Genomic DNA, 19,300 nt, shown 5'->3' with positions numbered 1-19,300 from the left:
TCTACTTCCTTAGGCTCCCAGTGTTAATAACAACACTGGTCAAGCCATTAACAATTACCATATACCTAAATTAAGCCCCGGCTACGCAGCCGCCCCCTCCGGCTCGTAACAAAACTGGTGACAGCGGTGGGATCCACTGAATAAATATCCGTAAGGATACCGTGGATACAACTGGACTTGTATTATAATTGTTCTATAGGATTTTCGCGTTAAAATGCCAGAAACCAGGCTTTCGGCTGACGAAGTCGCGAATCTTACCTTAACAATGGCTAATTCTATGGCCTTGTTAACACAGCGTAATTGTATTCAATTCGCTACCGCGCCGATACCCACTTTCGATGGCGAGAATCCAGCTTTGTCGGTTTTCGCTCAGAGTGTAGAAAACGGGCTCGCGTTAATACCAGATACGTCGGAAACAGAGTATCTGAGTATCGTGTTGACTAAACTCACCGGTCCGGCGCGGATTAGTATCCAAGATAAACAATTCAACAATGTAACTCAATTGTTACAACATTTGAAAAAACGATACGCTCCTGGGAAGAACTTGGCGTATTTCCAAGCTGAGGTTTCGCGCCTTAAGATCCGTGAGGACGAATCGCTAAGGAAGTACATCGACAGAGCCAGCAAACTTGCCCATGGTTCTCGTATCGCGATCCGCGAGAGGTACACGACCAACGTGGATCAGCTCATCAAGGAGATGGAAATGGACATCTTGGAGAATTTCCTTGAGGGTTTACCGGAGCGTGTGGCCTGGAGAATCGCCGCTCTGGACGAAAAGATTAAAACTTTAGAAGAGGCGTACGAAGCTGTGTTACAAATTGAACGTCGCCTCAAGAACCGACGACAGATTCAGGAGAAGGCATCACCTAGTCGTCGTAGAGAAGAGGATTTTCTCAGCTGGAGACGTCCTCGAGAGAAGGAACACAGGCGTGTGTACCCTCAGTCACCGTCACCCTATCGGCAAAGACCAAGGGATCGCAGCACATCTGGTTCCGAACCGGAGTTCGAAGAACGAGCTTCACGTGCAACGGCGTTGACTTTACGTAAGCATGATTATTCACGCTCTCCAAACCACTCACCGGAGGCGCCAAAATATGACGAGCCGTTCAACACCAAACACGATGTTTACGACTTTTATTGCGCAAACTGCAGTACGGTCGGACACGGTTGGAAGGATTGTGAAAAATCACCTCGCCGCGAAAGACCCCGATTCCAGTATCGAAGGGAGTCACGAGGGAATTTCTCACCTTTGAGGAAACCTTTAAACTCCAACAACGCTCACCCAAACGGCGAGGCGGTGAGCGTACGCAACGAAGATCGCCGGAAAATGGTCCGATTTGCAGACCAGAAGCAGGAAGACGAATCAAGGAAGCACCAACCCCACGCATCAGGATCAAGGTTCCAGAACTGGAAAAAGGAACGGGAGAATTTCTAATTGATGGAGGAGCTTCTGTAAATCTGGTAGTTCTTCATGCTCTAGGGGAAAAGGCCGGAATCACATCGAAGGAAGGTCTTAAAATCGCTGGGCTCGCATCATCTACGATCCGAACCTTGGGAACTACCAGTTTGCAAATTAATGGATCTGCTACGGAATTTTACGTAGTAGAGGACTTGCCTATTTCCGCTGATGGACTCATAGGAAGCCCTTTTTTATTACAGGAAGGGGCTGAAATTTCCTATTACCATAAAACCTTGGTAACTCGTAACCAACCTATTAAACCTATATTCTTCAGTAACGCTGAGGAGATGGAACTGCATCCAGTATTGCCAATTAAACATAGATTGCCAGGACGCACAGCTCTCCAAATTGCAGTTCCAGTCGCAAATCCGGAGGTTATGGAAGGGTACCTAGCACGAATCAAGACTCCTGAACAGGTCTACATTGGAGAAGCAGCAGTCTGCAATCATGATGGAATTTGCTATGTCCTAGCCACAAACACCGGAGAAGACGAAATCGAAATCGACATTGAACCACAACGCATACATCCGTATGAGATTTTTGACTCATCAGATGACGATCCTATTCCTTCGTATCTAGCAAAGGAAACAAAGGAAGACAGAACTACACGTATCCAAGATCTTTTAAGGACCGATCATCTAAACTCTGAAGAACGACAACATGTGTTCAAAATTGTCAGGGAATTTTCTGATAGATTTTTCCTACCTGGAGATAACCTGGGCAAGGTTCCAAATTTTCATCACTCTATTTACACAACAGACGACATTCCGATTAATACTAGACAGTATCGGTACCCACCAGTACATCAGGAGGAGATACAACGACAGGTTGGAGCTCTGCTATCGCAGGGTATTATTAGACCATCCACCTCACCATACAATTCTCCTTTATGGATTGTACCGAAGAAACCGGACGCCGATGGTAACAAACGTTGGCGAATGGTAATCGACTTTCGTGCATTAAACGAAAAAACAACAGGCGACAAGTTTCCATTACCTAATATTCCAGAAATACTAGACAAGGTAGGCGGAGCAAAATACTTCTCAATATTTGATTTGGCAAATGGATTTCATCAGATTGAAATGAACCCAAAGGACAGACAGAAGACCGCGTTTACAACCCCACATGGACATTTCGAGTTTGTGCGTATGCCTTTTGGTTTGAAGAACGCACCACCGACATTCCAACGCGTCATGAACCGGGTAACATCAGGCCTGGAAAACGTACTTGTGTTCATAGATGATATGATTGTTTTTTCTTCATCGCTGCGTGAACACGAAATTAAAGTTAAAAAACTATTCGATCGCCTCAGGGAATATGGACTTACTCTACAGACTAATAAATGCGAATTCCTACGCAAAGAGGTTGCCTATCTGGGACACATTTTGTCTGCTGACGGGGTTAAACCAGATCCTAGGAAACTTCACGCCGTAAAAAACTTTCCGATTCCAAAAACACAGAAGAATGTGCAACAGTTTCTGGGACTGACGGGATACTATCGCCGATTCATCAAGGATTACTCTCTAAAGGCAAAACCACTAGTTCAGCTGTTGGGAAAAGGAACCCCTTTCCAATGGACTGAAGAACAACAAGGGAGTTTTGAACTATTGTGTAAAGAACTCTGTACACAACCAATATTACAATATCCAGATTTTGAACGACCATTTGTTATCACGACGGATGCTTCGGATCATGCGATTGGGGCAGTTTTAAGCCAAGGAGAAATTGGACGAGACTTACCAATTGCATACGCTTCTCGAAGTTTGAATCCAGCCGAAAGAAATTATTCAGCAACGGAAAAGGAGTGTCTAGCCATGGTATACGCAGTACAGTATTTCCGACCATATGTCTTCGGACGAAGATTTACACTTGTCACGGATCATCGACCGCTGGTTTGGTTACATTCAGTTAAAGACCCCACTTCACGGCTAGTAAAATGGAAATTAAGACTCTTAGAATACGAGTACGATGTTATTCACAAGCCTGGGAAAATAAACAAAAACGCAGACGCTTTATCCCGGAACCCTCCTACAGTCTGTCTCCCTTTGATTCCACGAGAAGACAAGGAGTTCAAAGTGCCAATACCAAACCCGGACCCTCAGCCGGATACCATTGGTCGACGCATCCATGAATTGCGACGAGATCGGGAGAAAAGACCAACATACACGGAAGATACCAGCAGTTCTGATGAAGCGACAATCACGCCTCAACCCCGATCAATTAGAAGAAGGAAAATACATCAAGATCCAACCGACAGGATCACACCAATCATAAAATCACCATTACCTACCCCTTCACAAAATCTGTTGGAACTACGGGATGATATCAACCTAACCTCTCCATTTATGCCAATAGCGCATTCCACTCAAACCGCTGGTCATTTCATACCAAGTCCAACCACTTCCGAGACTCCACAAAATACTGAAGATTTAATATCTTTCGACGAAGAGGAAAACAGTCAGACTACCATAAGGCCTGCGTCTACTGTCGTGGAACTACCTGACCCTCCTACACCACCAACAGACGGACCAGATGTCAAGGTTTACAACCACCCCTACAACCTGCCAGACCGCAGACTCCACCGGGTACACAAATTCAAGAAAGCACTCCAATGCACTTTAGTAATACTCTGCCCATCTGCTATGAATCAGCAGCGGACTCATTATCATCACACCCAGAAGACTCATCATCGGAAGAAGAACAAGATGATCACGGCCGCTGTAAAATAATAAATTGCGAAGAAACGCTCATCACCACAAAGGGAAACTACGCACACTTGACATCCGCAGATTGCCAACTAATTGATCCTGGAGGAAGAATGCTTGTCGATGTTGGCTATCTCGGAAAGGAGGACCTCTGCAACAATAATCCAAAGAAAGGACAAGTCATTACCACATCCAGGCAAGAATTTCAAATCTTTACCGTTTTTGTTACACGGAATTTTTGGGAAGAAATCAAAGAAGAAGACGTCGTTTCGGCACTGCAAAACTTGAGAACCGCTCTCAGAGAAACCAGGACAACAAATATTCGACTGACTATAACCAGGAAGCAGGATCGACCTACCATTCAGAGATATCAAGCCCTGATTAATAAAGTATTTAAAGATACCAGCATAGAGATTACCCTATGCCTGGGAACAATAAGGTTACCATCTGAAAACATCCGAAAACAAATAATAGAGGAAGCCCATAGCAGTTTATTAGGAGGACATAAAGGAGTAACAAAAACCTACAAACGTATAAGAGCAAAATATTCATGGCCAGGAATGAGAAATGATATTCAAGAGTTCATCAGGAAATGCAAAAGCTGTCAGGAACAGAAGTTAGTAAGAGCGAAAACTCGACAACCGATGCTAATCACAGACACACCATTGGAAGCGTTTGATAAAATCGCTCTAGACACTGTTGGACCACTCCCTGAGACTTCTGGGGGAAACCGCCACATCTTAACCATGCAGGATAACTTGACCAAATATTGCATAGCCGTTGCACTACCAAACATCAAAGCTACAACCATAGCTGATGCGTTCGCGAGACATTTCATTTCAATTTTCGGAACACCTCGTGAAATTTTAACGGATAGAGGAACAAGCTTTATGGGAAAAGTCATGACGCACTTGGCAGAAATTTTCAAAATTAAACAAGTTACTACTTCAGGTTACAGACCACAAACCAATGGTTCTCTGGAGAGAAGTCATATCGTACTTATAGAATACTTAAAACATTACATGGATTCATACGAGGACTGGGACCTGTACCTACCTTTCGCAACGCTATCCTACAACACGTCAGTTCACGAAGCTACCAATTTCACCCCGCACGAGCTGATCTTTGGAAAACCAGCCCGACAACCAAGTTCTTTTCCAGAAGGAGAAGAATTGGATACTTATGGAACTTACCTCACTCATCTAATCACAAGACTGACTGAAACCCGCAATATAGCAGCAGATAATTTAAACACCGCAAAGGAACGATCCAAAAGATATTACGATAGACACGCAAGACCAGTTCAATTCAAAATTGGAGACTCAGCTTACGTATTAAAGGAACCAAGAAGCAAATTAGATCCCCATTATGTCGGGCCATATGAAATAATAGACGTAACCGATTTAAACAATGTCGTCTTAAAAGCAGAAAATAATAAAATCATCACTAAACATCAAGATAAACTCAAAATCGCATATTCCGAATAACACAACCTCTATCCTTGCAGATAACAATCATGGATCGAATTACCACGCTACTGCTGTTCATCGGGTTGGCGATGAATTTGGACGCATCAGATGACGTTGGAATAACGACATTTGAACAGAACACGGGATTGTACTTTGAAAAATTACCACCTCTGAAGATCTACCATATTCAATGGCGTTTGGTTACCTCAATAGAAATCAAAAACTATCTTCGACACCGCCCAATGCTGGACGAACACCTGCACCAGATTGAAATGATTTGCAAGGATCATAACTTCACCAATTGCCCAAGCCAACTGTATGGACAACAATTGCGGGACAAGCTGGCGCAGACAGACAGATACAGCGATCTCTTGAAGGCTTTTACGGGAGACATCCCCAAGGAACAATACCACAGGATTAGAATCAGAAGAAGCGCTCCTCTTTCTTTCATTGGAACAATTAGCAAGGTACTGTTTGGGACCCTCACAGAAGACGATGCTCACTATTACAACCAAGAATTGGATAAATTATACACCGGTCAAGGACAGATGGCCGAAATAATAGCAAATCAAACTTACATCATGCGTTCTGAATTCGACAACCTCCACGCACAACTCCTAAACACAACGTTAGAAGCTCACTTTATAATGAATGAGGTTATCACTCTGGGGAAAGAATTACATAAAACTCAGACTGAAATCAAAGGAATGGAGATCAGGAACCTCTTGTTAGGGTGGACTGACCAACTGGACAAAGCCATTCAGGAATATCACTCAAGCCTGATCATCATCATAGATGCTATTCTTTTTGCTAAACAAGGGACTCTTCATCCGGCAATTTTGTCGCCACAACAGCTACTAGATGCAGCCAGGAAAATAATGGATTCTACCACTTATGAATTTCCCCTGACACCTACAGAAATACTTTCGGAACAATTCAGCGGAATTGCGAAATTTCATGTAACGTATACCAAAGGAAGAATACTATTTGAACTCATCGTCCCTCTACTGGATACTACAGTTTACGACCTGTATAAAGTACATTCGAGCCCAATAACCCAGGTAAAGGGTACAACAACGTTAACTGTTTTTATCAAACCTAGCACCCCATACCTCGCCGTAGCCATGAACGGCATAACATATGTCACTCCCGACGAAGAATATATCCGACAATGCTACAACCTCCACGGACACTACATCTGTCAAGCTACGATTCCAATAGCTTATCTGAGGAACAAACCAACCTGTGAGACGGAGCTCTTGAGCCAGACAACCATGGACAGCTGGAACATGTGCGACGTCCGCCTGACGCCAACCTTCAAGGACCTTTGGCAACCACTATTATATAAGCAAGATTGGTTGTTCTATGTGAAGGAAGGGAAAAAGATATATTTCTACTGTAGGGACCGGTCAGCTGGTTCACAATACATTCAGGGAACAGGGATCTTGAAATTAAAACCAGGCTGTACTGCAATAACGGATTCAACAAGAATTCGGGCATTGGATACAATCGAATCGAAAGAAGAATTCACTTACGCACCGACAATATCTTTAGATATAACAAGAATTTTGCCGGATTTTGGTGATCACCACGTGGAGGCAATCAAGCAGTTAACCAATTCAAACATTTCGCAAGCACAACCTACCAACAATTGGCCAAAAAACGAGGCGACCATTTCGCTAATGCAGCTAGAAGAAAAGGCACGGACTCTTGCAGAACACCACAAAACCAGGAACCAGATACGCGTAGGAACTTACGCGGGTGGGAGTGTCGCAATCTTACTAATCATTATCGCTGTACTTTGTTTAGTCCTGTTATATCTCAAGTTCAAATACCAACCTAGCCCTGCTCCTGAAGGAATGGAGAATAGTTACCTAAGAAACAGAAGTTTAGAGGATACAGATGCTACCACAACCAATATGCAGCCACCGAGAGCTCCTTCAGTGGTTGTCCAAAACATAAACAAGCCTATTGCACGAATGTCCACTACTATAATATAAACAGGATCTAGGTATAAGAAGAGCGGAGACAACTCCACTCTTCCATAACGTAAAGATCCAGCATGGAATCGAGATACCAGCAAACGGAGCAGGGTGAAGGCCAAAGGACGATCGCAATACAAACGGGGCAAATGGGTAGTTGGCTCAAGGAGTACCGCACCGGGTCCATTAAAGGTCACAGGGACCTTTCCAGCCAGGCAGCGGCAAGTTCAACCTTGGACGTGCCAGCCAGACACGAGACCCAAAGGCAATCGACCAGGGAACCTCAATGGCATCGCAACGAGGAAAGGAGAACCGACAACCTGCGGTGTCCTACATCTGGGAGAATGGGTTGCTCCTGGCCCAGATCACCGATGACAACATCACAACCTGGACGCCGGGTGATAGCCTGAGGAAACGCAGGAAACTGCGCCCAGGCACCCCTCCACCAACATGGGACCAGCCACTCCAAGGACCAGCATCCAACCGATCAACCAGCAACGGTGGCCATCAATCAAAAACTCCCTAAGCTAAGTCCCCACATATACACAATTACATACACGCACACCACACATCGCAATAGTTCAGTTCAAAAGTAATAGAATCATTTGGCAATTTTGGTGTACTCATCCGACTCCGAATGGTGAAAGCATCGTAACAAACGATGTTTCATCTTAGAGGGGAGATGTTACGTATCCGTCTTGGAAATTTCCTTATATGGTGTTACAAACCCTTCTCAAGAAATTTCCTTATATGGAATCGGATGTGTGCACCCGACACCAACCGTCTTCTAGAAAATTCGAGACCAACGCAAAGCAAGGGCGCGGTCCTACGGGTCACGTAGAGTCAGTCCCCACCACCCTTTTTACTCTAGTTTTTGAGTATAAAAAGGGTGGCGACAAGGGCACCTCGGGTCTAGTTGAAGTCTAGAATCAGTTCGATACACGTCAGTACGTTCTTTTTCGGATAATCTCTGCAACGAGGAAACTCTGCGAGATCGGGTATTCAAGTCCCTTTCAAGCACTCACAGTAACTATACAGTACGTTGTCGGCTGTTAAGCATTATTATAATCGTTGTAATCCGCCCCCGTTTGCTCGTGTTCGTGAAAACCGAGAAGGATTAGATTCTTGCTTCGCGGAATCGAAACTAAACTTATTTTATTCAACTCATTTCAAACGTGCAACTTAGAGTTCAATTCATTGAATACCGCGACAATTACACACAACAATTGTAAGGTCCGGAATCGAGAATAAACTCATACTAGTTTAATTTACATACTATTGTACAATTATATTTACTGTCCAGAAACCCACTAAGGTGTACCTTTACCGCTCGAGGTACATCAATCAAGTTACGAGACCTAATACTAACGCTTCCTGCGGCTCCCTACGTTAGCCATACGTAGGTTCGTCCGCATATCACTCTCCTGAGGCTCCCTACGTTAGCCATACGTAGGTTCGTCCTCCACTCTACACCTTTCCTGTGGCTCCCTACGTTAGCCATACGTAGGTTCGTCCACCATAGCCAACCTCCTGGAGCTCCCTACGTTAGCCATACGTAGGTTCGTCTCCACGTCTACTTCCTTAGGCTCCCAGTGTTAATAACAACACTGGTCAAGCCATTAACAATTACCATTTACCTAAATTAAGCCCCGGCTACGCAGCCGCCCCCTCCGGCTCGTACCAAGGCGAAGTAATACGCCGCCAGGACGTTGAAATATCTCGGAGCGCAACTAAAGTTCGATTTTTTGGCTAAATGGACCGAAAATGTACATTTATATCATCACAGGCGTTAGTTTAATAGCGTTTAACGATGGATCAGTCGTACAGAATGTAAAATATGATTGTTAAAATTTTCGACTGATCGGTTCTAGGAGGCGAAGCAAAACGCCGCCACGACTTGAAATGTTTCGGAGCGTAAATAAACTTCGATTTATGGCTAAATGCAACGAAAATGTACATTTATATCATCACGGATGTTAGTTTAATAGCGTTTAACGATGGTTCGAAGGTACAGAATGTGAAAATAAGATTGTTAAAATTTTCGACTAATCGGTTCTAAGAGGCGAAGCAATACGCCGCCAGGACTGAAATATTTCGGAGCGCAACTACAGTTCGATTTTCTGGCTGAATGGAGCGAAAATGTACATTTATATCATCACAGGCGTTAGTTTAATAGCGTTAACGATGGATCAGTCGTACAGAATGTGAAAATAAGATTGTTAAAATTTTCGACTAATCGGTTCTAAGAGGCGAAGCAATACGCCGCTGTGACTGAAATATTTCGGAGCGCAACTAAAGTTCGATTTTTTTGGCTAATGGAGCGAAAATGTACATTTATATCATCACAGGCGTTAGTTTAATAGCGTTTAACGATGGATCAGTCGTACAGAATGTAAAATAAGAGTTGTTAAAATTTTCGACTAATCGGTTCTAAGAGGCGAAGCAATACGCCGCAGGACTGAAATATTTCGGAGCGCAACTAAGTTCGATTTTTTAGGCTAAATGGAGCGAAAATGTACATTTATATCATCACAGGCGTTAGTTTAATAGCGTTTAACGATGGATCAGTCGTACAGAATGTAAAAATAAGATTGTTAAAATTTTCGACTAATCGGTTCTAAGAGGCGAAGCAATACGCCGCTAGAACCTTGGAATATTTCGGAGCGCAACTCAAGTTCTTTTTTTTGTCTAATTGGAGCGAAAATGTACATTTATATCATCACAGGCCTTAGTTTAATAGCGTTTAACGATGGATCAGTCGTACTGTAAGATACATTTAATAACAATACCATTATTACTACATTTACATTAGAAATAATGTAATATACTAATTCCTTCATACAGATCAATGTACATTTAATAACAATATCATTATTACTATATCTATATTAGATACAATGTAATATACTGATTCCTTCATACAGATTAATGTACATTTAATAACAATATCATTATTACTATATGTGCATTAGATATGTAATATACACTAAATAACAACATCATTATTACGATATCAGCATTAGATATGTAATATACATTTAATAACAATATCATTATTACTATATCTAAGTCAGAGATATTGTAATATACTGATTGCTTCGTACAGATCAATGTACATTTAATAACAAGAGCATTATTACTATATGAGCATTAGATATGTAATATACATTGTATAACAATATCATTATTACTATATCTACATTAGATGCAATGTATTATACTGATACCTTCCTACAGATCTATGGACATTTATACAACATAAATAGTAGGAAACTTAATTTTCTACAAAAAAGGTCTGTTAGCATTTTGCCATAGCTCGCACCGTTTCCGAGATATTTGCAGATTTACCTCAAGAAAAGGGGCGTCACGCACATATTCCGAGATACTTCTTCTTCTTCTTGTTCTTCTTCTGCACAGCTGCGCTGGAAGTGGCATTTACAGCTTAGAATAGTGAATACAGCTCAGAATAGTGCAAAGTTTCCTCAAAGAAAGGGGCCACAGTGTTTCTGCATCTTTATAACGTGTGTACGTGTAAGAATTTCGCAAATCAAACTCGTACGAATATCTCGGTCGGTAACACGGGTCGATAATCCCGTCTTCACCAAATAAGGTAAAGTAATCGCTGCTGCGCTGTCTAACCACCGATCCGAGCGCTCGCCAATATTAAAACTCCTAAATTCGAACCGTTACGGCATTAATGCGGAAGCAATTCAGAGGGCGATTATCAAGCGACAACAACGACCAAGATCTTTATCTTTACTCGAGTTTAGAGCATTTTCAAATTCATTTCAGTGCCTTGCACCGCGAAGTCTGAATCGCGGAATCCAAAATTCAAACACAAGTGTGATTTTTGTAGTGGTTAATTCACAACTCATTGTGTAAAAATCATAAGTTATGCACAATTAGTGACCGCTAAGCTGTGTCGTTCATCTTCTCCTCGACGCCCACGTCTTTGAAAAGACGGAATCCACGCCTATTCAGAAAACTCTAATTCTCGCCGAGAACATATTGTTTCTAATGTGGATATAGTAATAATGATATTGTTATTAAATGTACACTGATCTGTGGTAACGAATCAGTATATTACATTATATCTGATGTAGATATAGTAATAATGATATTGTTACTAAATGTACATTGATCTGTAGGAAGGTATCAAGATATTACATTACATCAAATGTAGATACAGTAATAATGTTGTTGTTATTTAATGTATATTACATATCTAATGCACATATAGTAATAATGATATTGTTATTAAATGTACATTGATCTGTATGAAGGGATAAGTGTATTACATTGTTTCTAACGTAGATATAGTAATAATGATATTGTTATTACACGTATATTACATATCTAACGCAGATATAGTAATAATAATAGTGTTATTAAATGTACATTGATCTGTATGAAGGAATCAGTATATTACATTATTTCGAATGTAGAAATAGTAATAATGATATTGTCATTAATTGTATATTACATATCTAATGCTGATATAGTAGTAATGATATTGCTACTAAATGTCCATAGATCTGTAGGAAGGTATCAGTATATTACATTATATCTAATGAAGATGTAGTAGTAATAATGATATTGTTATTAAATGTATATTACATATCTAATGCAGATATAGTAATAATGATATTGCTATTAAATGCATATTACGTACCTAATGCACATATAGTAATAATGATATTGTTATTAAATGTATATCACATATCTAATGCAGATATAGTAAAAATGATATTGTTATTAAATGTACATGTACCTGTAGGAAAGCATCAAGATATTACATTACATCTGATGAAGATATAGTAACAATGATGTTGTTATTTAATGTACATTGATCTGTAGGAGGGAATCAGTATATTACATTATATCTAATGAAGATATAGTAATAATGATATTGTTATTAAATGTATATTACATATGTAACGCAGATACAGTAATAATGATATTGTTATTAACTGTTCTTTGATCTGTAGGAAGGTATCAAGATATTACATTACATGTAATGTAGATATAGTAATAATGATGTTGTTATTTAATGTATACTACATATCTAATGAACATATAGTAATAATGATATTGTTATTAAATGTACATTGATCTGTAGAAAGGCAACAAGATATTCCATTATATCTGAGGAACATATAGTAATAATGATATTGTTATGTAATGTATATTACATATCTAATGCACATATAGTAATAATGATATTGTTATTTAATGTATATTACATATCAAACGCAGATACAGTAAAAGTGATATTGTTACTAAATGTACATTGATCTGTAGGAAGGTATCAAGATATTACATTACATCTAATGTAGATATAGTAATAATGTTGTTGTTACTTAACGTATATTACATATCTAATGCACATATATTAATAATGATATAGTATTGATATAGTAAAAAAAGGTCTCTTAACATTTTGCCATAGCTCGCACCGCTTCCGACATATTTGCAGATTTACCTGAAGGAAAGGGGCGTCATGCACATATACCGAGATATTTCTTCTTCTTGTTGTTCTTCTTCTGCACAGCTGCGCTGGAAGTGGCATTTACAGCTGGGAATAGTGAATACAGCTTAGAATAGTACAGAGTTACCTCAAAGAAAGGGGCCACAGTGATTCTTCTTCCTTATAATGTTGGTGCGGCTTTGGAACTTTTAAATATCTCGATATATCTCGAAAACTACGCATCTGATCAAAAAATGTCACAGAACATAAATAGTAGGAAATTTAATTTCCTACAAAAAAGGTCACTTAGCATTTTGCCATAGCTCGCACCGTTTCCGAGATATTTGCATATTTACCTCAAGGAAAGGGGCGTCACGCACATATACCGAGATATTTCTTCTTCTTCTTGTTCTTCTTCTGCACAGCTGCGCTGGAACTGGCATTTACAGCTCGGAATAGTGAATACAGCTTAGAATAGTGAAGAGTTTCCTCAAAGAAAGGGGCCACAGTGTTAGCGACGATAGCCGCAGATCGGCGTCGCGCATCGCGGGCCCCCACCGCGGCGGCATCCCCACTCCCGTGCGATTAGACTATAAGTAGGACCGATCGATGCGATGATCGATGAGTTGCCTCGGGGCTTCGGCCCCGAGGGGCCTCCTACGAGGACCGGACCGGAGCACCAGAGCTCTCGACGCCATGGGTTTCCTGGCGAAGAGATCTCTGGCCAACGGGCCGTAGCATTGCACTACGCTACGACCTGGCAGCTCCTGTAGGTCCAGCAGCCGTAGGCGCCTAGCCTCGTCAGACCCGTGGTTGATGCGGGGTGACCAAGCTAGTGCGCGTTCATAATTTCTGCTGGTGCTTCCGCGGGGATTCCGAACGCTAGCCTACACGGCACCGTATTCTGCCATTGGCAGACGATTCGATCCAGCTTCGCGGCGCTACCCAGGCTGGCCAGGATTGGTCGTCGTCTCGTTCGCTGCTCGGTTCTACCTCGGCATACGAGAAGACGGACCGCGTGAGGCAAACGGGCAACAACACCACCGCAGCGCGAAACACCGCAGCCCGATTGAATAAAATACCGTCGGCCCAATCGGGTGTTTCCTCTTCCTAACTTCCTCGGCACTCGATAGTGCCTCGGCGCCTTCGCTAGATTGTTCGCGCTCCGCTTGCGCCCGCGCTCCGCGTACACCAGCGTGCGTCCGTACTCATTTAGCTTGTAAGGCGGTAGCGACCGCAGTAGTTTGTATGAGCGTTAGGCATAAGTTCCGCGTAATTTCTGTGACGGACCGGGTTCCGACCGTAGTACGTAAGACCTGTACCCTAGTCTTAAGTAATATGGCTCCACGCGTCTAATCACCAGACGATATTTTGATTGTAGTATCCGAGGCCGGAGACCACCGCCCGGCTTCCAGCGCGGCGAGGCTAGGACCGCCGCACTGTATCCACGTAGTCCACCAGTAGCTTCAGTATTCTTTGAATAAATTTATACTTTTCTAACATATCACCGCCTCATTATTTACCGACCTGCTCCCTTGCGAACCCTGGCACGGGGAAACCGACCGCGGTGCGCAACGCCGTGCGCACCGAACCGACCGACTCCGTTACATGTTTCTTCATCCTTATAATGTTGGTGCGGCTTCGAAACTTTTAAATATCTCGATATATCTCGAAAACTACGCATCTGATCAAAAAATGTCATAGAACATAAATAGTAGGAAATTTAATTTCCTACAAAAATGGTCTCTTAACATTTTGCCATACGTCGCACCGTTTGCGAGATAATTTACAGATTACCTCAAGGAAAGGGGCGTCACGCACATATTCCGAGATATTTCTACTTCTTCTTGTTCTTCTTCTGCACAGCTGCGCTAGAAGTGGCATTTGGAGCTCAGAATAGTGAATACAGCTTAGAATAGTGCCGAGTTACCTCTAATAAAGGGGCCACAGTGTTTCTTCTTCCTTACCTAATCGGTAAGACGTTCGTTTTGAACGGCTGTTTATTGTCGTTTGGAGCGACGACGCTGGCCGATTGTGTTGTCTTGCAAGGCCCCAATATGGATCTCTCTTCTTTTCTCTGAATCGATGCATGCTGCCCATTTGCCTGGTTGTTGGAAAGTCCCTGTACGAGAGTGCATACAAGCCTGTTTATTTACGGCCGGATTTGCGCGCGTGCCGGAAACTTGGATGCTTGCGAGGCGTGCTTTGATTTATCCTTATACATCTTTCGGTGTAAATTTTTATTCCTTTTGCATTTGTATGGACGCAATCGCTTACAATTTACAATTTGCAATTTACAATTTGCAATCTATGTGTTCAAAAGTGTTCGAGATTGTAAGGAGGTCTTGAGCTTGCGATTGAAACCGGTTCGGAATGTAGGATCGGCAGTGAGACGGCAATTGAAAATGAATGCACTTGAGATTGCACAAAACAAACAATGTATAGTTACAGGCACAAATACACTATGTACAGTATTTACAATAAATTGTGCGTTGCACGAATTTATGATGATCGTAGATCGTGAAGATTCACCGCGTCGCGGAGAATTTGCGATTGAGATTGCGCTGTATTAAAACCACGTGTTGGTTCAACACGTGGTCACCACGAAATTCTACTAATTTCGTGGATTTGCACGAACTAGATTAACCGCGAGTTCGCGTTGGCCGTCGGCACAGAATTCGCGTTGCGATGCTGAGTTCTTTAGAATCGAAATTCGTTAACTGCACTAGAAATTTTTGGAATCAGCACTGCACGTGTTTACCGTAACGATACAAAACCGTAATGGCCGAACCACCGGCTTCGTCGTAGCAAGAGCCGTTGGCTTCTTCCCGGTGACGTCAAGCTCGGTGATTGGTCAGCCTGACCGGCATCCAAGGTGGCTGCCGGTCGCGCTGAGGAGTGCTGCCGCGGTTCGTGTGGCGTCGGTTGAAATCAACGCATTTTCGAACACTATGACTTATAACCGTATAATCTATAATTTATAAAGTAGGGGGGATTGAGCCAATAAGGCCTACGGTTATATTTAGTTGGAATATAACTCATTTGCTGTATTTATTATTTTACATTATATTACATTTCATTCCATTACATTACATTATGTCGGCTATGTATGTCGGTTGTGTTGGTTACGTATGTTGCGCGTTACACACTTTCTGTAGTTCCCAATTTGTGAATATCCTTAGCTGTTTTACCTGCATTCAGTTTACGTACATTCATTCATTTATTATTCATTCATTCCTTCATTTTGATGTTGATTAATTAAAGCTATACATCGATCTGATTCGATTTTTCTTGATTTATTGATTCATTTCTGCTTCATATTTCATTTCTGCTAGTTGCCTGTTACCATGATTTATTCTAGATTCATTGATTTATTATTTTATTTTACTAACTAATATTATTTGACCGAGAGTTGTTTTTATTGGGCTCACGGGACTTTCCTGATCGCATGCGTTGTTGACGTTGTTTGACATTACTGGTTGATTTTGTCTAAGTTAAACGTTTTATTCTATTTATTTATTCGGCCCTTCGTTCTGTGGCGATTCCTGATTCCGTTGATTCTGTTGTTCTGTTGTTTTGTATAATCTGTTTTCTGCGGCGCGATATGTAGTAATACAGTGTGTCCTGCAATCTGCGCAATCTGTGGATCTTATTCGGGTTGATTCACTTGATTTCATTTTATTATTCCTTATTGTTTGTAATTTGTAATTTATATGTAATTTATATTTATCTCATTCCACCCTATTACAAACGTATGATTCATATTTATATATAATAAATAACCGTAGTATTAATTTTACTAACTGATTTATCCTCCATCTTGATCTGTCTGGAAGCTTGATTTGATGTTCGTGTGCTTTATACCTTCGTGAAAGTACTGTATATCAGACTTATCTTTGATGATAAGTTTGATGGTAAGTATGGATTCCTAGGATTGCGCGGCTGCACGATGGATGGTTTTGCAGTCGATAACTGTGTGTACCGGGTAACTGGCGCGCGGTAGGTAATTGCTGCGCGGCAGATAATTGGTCTGTGGATAACCGTTACGGAACCGTTACGGAGCGAGCGGCCGAGTATTATGTGGTGGATGGAATATTTGCGGTTGGTAATATCTCTGGTGCTGCGGTTGGTTACCGACTAGGGATAGCTTTACGGCTTATCTTCGGGCGGTATTGCATGCTTTACTTATTACGATGCGTTTTGCTATCGTTATCTTTCGTAGGTACCTTACTTCTGGTTTTCATCGCGGTGATTTATTGAAAGTTGTTGAAGTATTTTCGCTTTTATTTCCGCTTTTCGCTTTTGAACGTTTATATATTCTGTATAATTAGTTGATTAATTTGATGATTTGGTGGTTAATTTGATGGTCGATAATCATTATGGTATGGACTAGGGAATTCGAACACTAGGTATCTATGTTCTTTATGGTTTATGGTCGCGCTCTTTATTTTACTTCGCCCGGTTTCCTACCTTAGTTGACGTTGACATGGTCATCGGTCATCTATGATGTGATGTGATACGAAGTGTTAAGTGATAAGTGTCAATTGAACTGAATTAATTAATTAATTGAATTGAATTTATTGAAATTATTGAATTTTGAATTTTCTAATTTAAATTTTGAATTTATTCGTGCGGATGTGATTGCTGTGACAGCGCGCGTACTAATGTGCTACGCTCGGAGGTATTGTATTGTAGTGTAATTGCAGTATATTTGTTAATGTGGTATCATTAGCTCCGTTTTGTGCATTTTATGCATTCGGTGCATTTATATTACTTATTATTATATATTATATGCTGTATTATGTTATATTATATTATGTTATATTGTATTATGTTATAATATTGTATTATAGTATTGTTATTGTATTGTATTATACCATGATCATATTGTATTATTTTATTTATGTTATTAATGTTATTACATCCAAGCTACGTTCAATCTACGTTCAACTGCGTTCAGCCTGCGTTCAATCTGTAACCATTTTAGGCATTGAATATATTATATGTTATATTATAATATTATTATTTTAGACCTTGGATTGTGTCCAGTTATTCAGCTATATTAGTTAGCTATGTTAGGCTATACTTAACCAGTATTCTGTATTAAATTGTATTGTATTGCATTATTATTATATAACTTCCTAACTTTCTATTCCATTATATTATTATAATTGAGTAAGTAAATGTACAGAGTAATTAACAATGGCATATCGCATATCGAATTGCACTGAATTAAATTACTTGATACAGATTATTAATATGTGTCTGCTTTATTTTACCTGCTGTGATTATAGCTATGGTTATATCTGTGATGATTGTATATGCGATTATATTTGCGGTTATATTTATTTGACTTAGTTTAATGGGTCTTGTATTATGGAATTTAGAAGAGTCTATCTGGATTGGATGGATTAATGAGTTTATATTATATGCGTATATTGCGTTTATAATCCCTTTGCATATTTTAAGGGTGGGTTTGATTCTGATTCTGGTTTCTTGTTTCTTAGTTCTTAGCTCCTTAGTTCCTCTTGTAGTATCATGCATTGTTTCTAAGCTTTCGGGGGGTTGTTTGGACTCCCAGGCATTGTCAATTAATTGTAGACTATAAGATGTATCATATATCCTTTAGCAATTTAGATATGAATGACGTGTAACGACATTGGTTTATTGTTCGCCGTTCACTATTCACTATCCTTATTCTTTTCTTATTTTTATTCTTGGTCACTTGACATGTTTCAGTGACTTCTTCTTCAATTGAGTGTTACGTTTTACGTTCCATGTTCCTATAATATTATTCACTGCTCTTTTGTAGCTCTTCGTACCCGCCCTCAGGATAATGTTTCGCATACTATGTTTAATTCAATTCTAGTGCAGCTGTGACAGTTGTGAATCTGTGTATTTTGAATACTTACGGTACTTTATGCAATCTTTTGTACATTAATTACCCTTTCTTAATTACAATTCTGATTCTGATTTTGATTCTGATTTGGAAAGTGTTAGTTCAGTATTGGTTAATACGGCTGGTACTCAGGGAGGCATACGCTGCGGTAGTCCGTCCTGCATGATACAATGTCTTTATGGTTTTCTATACATACATATATGCGTTATGGTTCCTTAAATTCTTTGAATTTCTTGACCGTGGATCTCATATGACTTTCTTATAGGAGTGTCTGGCTTGGTTTAGCACCTATATGCCTTTTCTATTAATTGGTATTAAA

At 40.7% G+C, this 19,300-nt stretch overlaps 2 protein-coding genes across 2 annotated transcripts; both read left to right on the top strand.

Annotated features, from left to right (window-relative positions):
- Positions 1-265: 265 nt before the first annotated feature.
- LOC123989028 lies at positions 266-2,798 on the top strand. The gene is made up of 4 exons (XM_046289745.1): positions 266-1,297; positions 1,660-2,400; positions 2,536-2,661; positions 2,772-2,798. Exons 1-4 carry the CDS (start codon positions 266-268, stop codon positions 2,796-2,798), a joined length of 1,926 nt encoding a protein of 641 aa, XP_046145701.1.
- A 2,866-nt stretch (positions 2,799-5,664) lies between these two features.
- On the top strand, positions 5,665-8,373 carry LOC123989027. Its single transcript, XM_046289744.1, has 2 exons — positions 5,665-7,365; positions 8,050-8,373. Exons 1-2 carry the CDS (start codon positions 5,681-5,683, stop codon positions 8,144-8,146), a joined length of 1,782 nt encoding a protein of 593 aa, XP_046145700.1. The 5' UTR covers positions 5,665-5,680; the 3' UTR covers positions 8,147-8,373.
- The last annotated feature ends 10,927 nt before the right edge of the window (positions 8,374-19,300 follow it).

The sequence above is a fragment of the Osmia bicornis genome, unplaced genomic scaffold (genome assembly GCF_907164935.1).
Source record: "Osmia bicornis bicornis unplaced genomic scaffold, iOsmBic2.1, whole genome shotgun sequence".
Lineage (NCBI taxonomy): Eukaryota > Metazoa > Arthropoda > Insecta > Hymenoptera > Megachilidae > Osmia > Osmia bicornis.
The sequence above is the reverse complement of the archived record's forward strand: the minus strand, read 5'-3'. Positions and strand labels throughout refer to the sequence as shown.

What these genes read in the sequence shown, in the direction of transcription:
- LOC123989028 (XM_046289745.1), top strand. Translation starts at nt 266, where the DNA reads ATGGCTAATTCTATGGCCTTGTTAACACAGCGTAATTGTATTCAATTC. An exon ending in CTCACCCAAACGGCGAGGCG is followed by an intron (nt 1,298 to 1,659) that starts GTGAGCGTACGC and finishes TTTTTATTACAG; the next exon opens with GAAGGGGCTGAAATTTCCTA. An exon ending in TCCAACGCGTCATGAACCGG is followed by an intron (nt 2,662 to 2,771) that starts GTAACATCAGGC and finishes CGATCGCCTCAG; the next exon opens with GGAATATGGACTTACTCTAC.
- LOC123989027 (XM_046289744.1), top strand. Translation starts at nt 5,681, where the DNA reads ATGGATCGAATTACCACGCTACTGCTGTTCATCGGGTTGGCGATGAAT. An exon ending in GCAGAACACCACAAAACCAG is followed by an intron (nt 7,366 to 8,049) that starts GAACCAGATACG and finishes AACTGCGCCCAG; the next exon opens with GCACCCCTCCACCAACATGG.